At 40.7% G+C, this 3,927-nt stretch overlaps 1 protein-coding gene across 2 annotated transcripts; it reads right to left on the minus strand.

Annotated features, from left to right (window-relative positions):
- Window positions 1–1,088: 1,088 nt before the first annotated feature.
- Window positions 1,089–3,620, minus strand: LOC149187105 (homeobox-leucine zipper protein HAT4-like). 2 transcript variants are annotated; one of them, XM_089412747.1, is made up of 4 exons: window positions 2,841–3,620; window positions 2,162–2,496; window positions 1,959–2,041; window positions 1,089–1,866 (listed from the first exon to the last, which is right to left on the minus strand). In XM_089412747.1, the coding sequence occupies exons 1-4, from the start codon at window positions 3,073–3,075 to the stop codon at window positions 1,578–1,580; spliced, it is 942 nt and encodes a 313-aa protein (XP_089268873.1). In that variant the 5' UTR covers window positions 3,076–3,620; the 3' UTR covers window positions 1,089–1,577. The 2 variants fall into 2 exon arrangements, with proteins under 2 accessions (XP_089268873.1, XP_089268874.1); XM_089412748.1 differs by having other exon boundaries at window positions 1,959–2,038; window positions 2,841–3,611.
- Between the last annotated feature and the right edge of the window lie 307 nt (window positions 3,621–3,927).

Here is a 3,927-nt window from a genome sequence, read left to right on the forward strand (position 1 = left end):
GTTGGTTTAAAATTTGATGGGTAAAAAACTTTTTAATTATGAATATACCTTAAGTGTTGTAAAAATTGTTGGTTTAAAATTTGATGGGTAAAAATCTAACCATGCTAAAGGTCCACGTGATTTTTTGCTGGCTTATATGCCTTTGGATTGTGATTACTCAAGCCATATATATAATAAGTGCATTTGATTGAAGCTATCTTTGGTGCAATGCCATGATGACAATAATGGATTTAGAGAAGAAAATAATTACTCAAGCCATATATATAATGCGTGCATTTGTTTGAAACTGTGTCAATAATGGGTTTAGAGAAGAAAATAATTGTGTTCGCCATTCCAAGATGTTTTTGATACTCAACTCATATATATAATAATGTTATCCCCGCATAATTTGATACTCAAGCCATATGAGTACATTTGATTGAAGGTATCTTTACTGCAATGCCATAATTCCAACATAATTTTGATACTCAAACCATATATAATGATGCTATCCCCTAGTGATTTTGGTTCTCAAGCCATATATTTGATTGAAAGTGTGATTTTGGTTCTCAAGCCATATATTTGATTGAAAGTATCTTTACTGCAATGCCATAATGACAATTATAGGTTTAGAGAGAAAATAATTATATCTGTGGATAAATGAAGACTATATCTTTCAGGTAAATTAATTATTAAAAAAATAAAATTATACCTAATTAATTTTATTTAAAATTTTATTGAAATATTAAATTTTAATTAAAATATTAAATTTAAGCCGTGTAATCTCCAAAAACATTCCACTTAATATATATATATATATATCATGTGCGAACCACTTGCGTAGCAGAAAAGCATGGCGCATGGGATTTATCATAGCACTTCGTGGACTTTGTTTAAAACGCTTTATAATGTATAGCAGTTATATTTCTCTTTTCCATCCATCAATTTGTTTCGAGAATGATTATAGACCTGTACCTGTACTTGATCGTTGAAGGGGTTTTCATAATGGGCTGCTGTTCATTTTTGGGAATGTCTTAAATAGTTTTTAAGACATATCTGTATGCTTGTCCAGAATTTTGCAGAGACAAACTTTGTACGTGCAAAGAACCTGTCAAACCTGTAAATTTAATACCTATAAGACTTGTCCTGTGGAAAAGTTGACAATGAATTTGAAATCTTTGATGGACAGATACATGAAAGCAACCAGACCTGACACACTCGTTACTGCAAAAAATGATTTCTTGTGTCGAGTCACTTTTCCTTTGAAGGAACCAGGTTTTTATCTTTAACCAGAAATATTACATCATGTTTACAACCCGGTGCTCTTGTTTGAAGAGAGACTACCATGGGTGCATGGGCATGTGATTTCCCTGAGGCAGTGAATTAGCACAACAGGCCATTGACTCCTGCAAGGAAAAGCTTTGCAAACCACAAGAGCTATACAGTGATATATGCAGTGTATATATATCTGTATGTTTTTTTTCTCTTTTCGAGGGAAGCCAAATCTCTCAAAATCTGACCAAAAACTACCACTGACAAATGATATTTTACACAGATAAGCTTTGCAGGCAAGCCTGGCCTGAGGAAGTCCCTCAAAGTTAGCAAGCTGCAGACTTTTGGGCAAACTGCGAAATCCGGGACTTGGAAAATGAAAGGTTACGGCTGTTTTCCATGGTAGCCACCCTTTCACAGGAGGGACACATGGTGAGCGTGGTGGCAGGCATCGGCATGTAGTAATTATCCTGTCCTATCACGCACTGAGGAGGAACCGCCTTCAGAGCCCTAAGCTCTTGCAGTTCTTTCTGTAGCCTTCTGTTCTCCTCCGTTAGATTCTCGCAGCACCGCTTCAGAACCTCGCAGTCTACTTCTGTCTGCTTCAACTTTGTTCTGCAAAAGCAAAGACCTTACGTTAATGGCCGCAAAATCACAAATACGGGACAGTTTTTCTTTTTTTGGGGGTCCCTGAAATGAATTCTTACCGCGCTCTTCTGTTCTGAAACCAGACTTCCACCTGCCGAGGTTGCAAATTCAATTCCTTGGCCAAAGCGTTCTTCTGTTTCTGCTAAGATCCCGATCAGAAAACCGGATCAGCGTGTAATCTTAAATCCATGAATTGCCAAGGGTTCAAAAAGAAAGCAAACAATAAAAGATTACTGCGATTAAAGATTCAAGGATGCATTACCGGGTTCAGAGTGCTGTGCTCCAAGAAACTTTCCTCCAGTAGTGCAGACTGCTCCTTGGAAAGCCGAAGCTTTTTTCTCGTCGAACCTATCTCCTCCTCGTCGCTTGTCCTGGAACTCACGTCGCAGGTTCGATCCCTCTCCGCCTCCAACTCAAAGGTTCTTTCTCGCTCTCGCTTCACTACCACGGAACCGGTGTCAATCGTCCGCAAGGCATCGGCCTGGAAAACCGACGAATACTCAGACTCATTGGTAGCCGGAACCCGATTCATGTCTATCCCTCCGCTGCGTACGATTCCAGACAGATTTGACTCCGCGACCGTTACCTCTTCCCGGCCTGCAAACAAAGAACGGTGTCAAACACAAGAAAAAGCAAAGCATATACACAATCCAAGAAAAAAAACCCGCAACTGTTGACGTATATTCACCGTTCTTGGACATGAACCAAAGAAAGCAAAGCATATACACGATCCAAGAAGACACAAACGCGCAACTGTTGACGTATACTCACAGTTCTTGGACATGAACCAAAGAAAGCAAAGCATATACACAATCTAAGAAAAACACAGACGAACAAGCTTTGACGTATTTTCACAGTTCTTGGAGTACATGAACCAAAGAAAGCAAAGCATATATACACAATCCAAGAAGACACAAACGCGCAAAGTGTCGTATACTCACAGTTCTTGGACATGAACCAAAGAAACGGAGCAGTCTCGGCGCCGGCTGCTGTTGCAATGGGACGAAAGGTCAGGGGTTCGAGTTGCAGCGGAGCGCTTTTCTGATCGTCTCCGTGCCGAGCTATTTCAGGCATAGCCATGGATAGACCTACACCTAGAGCCAACCCAGTCATATCATCGCTTGCCAAACTCTTCAGCCGCTCCAGACCTCTCTGCTTATTCTTCGTCTCCTCCATGAATAATCTTCTCCTCTCACACAGAGTGCTGCCCAAGATTTATCGTCTCGCAGACGTCAGGGATGATGAAAGTCAAGCAACCCAGTCGTAAAAACGTGAGAGACAATCTGCTATCAAATAGTCAAACCCTAATTGATTCCAGAACAGCAACAGCGAAACAGTCCAAGCTCTGAAGCGCCCTCTCTCAACTTCCAGAACAAGCCTTACAAATAAGGAAGGAAGCCAGGCTTTCAAACACAAGCGCACACAACTGCACAACTGAGTCTGGTTCTCAAATCTGAGCCGGTTAATAAAAACATCATTATGGGCATATCCCCTAATCCCTCATCATGTGGGGCGCTGTAGGTGCACGCGCGCCTGAAAGTTCGATGGCTTGACCAGTGCATATATTTGATAGATATACATAAAATATGCAGACCGAGAATGATTAATTATTGAGGTTACCAAGAATGATTAGGATAAGCAGCCGCACTCATGGAGTTCGGACCAGTATAATTAAAACACCACAGGTAGTGGAAGAGCAATCATGAAAACACCTAACTTCGTACGATTTGACAAATGCTATAAAAATGACACCCATTCTCAGTCCATCTATATTTTACCAGATGACTGGCCAACATTAAATATCATAAATTTATGTTTAAATTCCAATGGCGTGCAAGACCCGCTACCGATTCCGTTTAGGCCGCCGCCTGCTTTACTCTTTTTCCCCGCCGCCTCCCTCTCCTTTTCAAAAAGACCGTCCGACCGAGCAATATACATAGCCAGACAAAGCTACCCAGTAGGCATTCATTGGCCTACACACCCTTCCATGCTAATAATAATATCAATACTCAATCAATTACATCCATC

The sequence above is a fragment of the Pinus tabuliformis genome, chromosome 3_1 (genome assembly GCF_031772625.1).
Source record: "Pinus tabuliformis cultivar Carrire ecotype Pingquan chromosome 3_1, CPIR1, whole genome shotgun sequence".
NCBI classification, from domain to species: Eukaryota; Viridiplantae; Streptophyta; class Pinopsida; order Pinales; family Pinaceae; genus Pinus; species Pinus tabuliformis.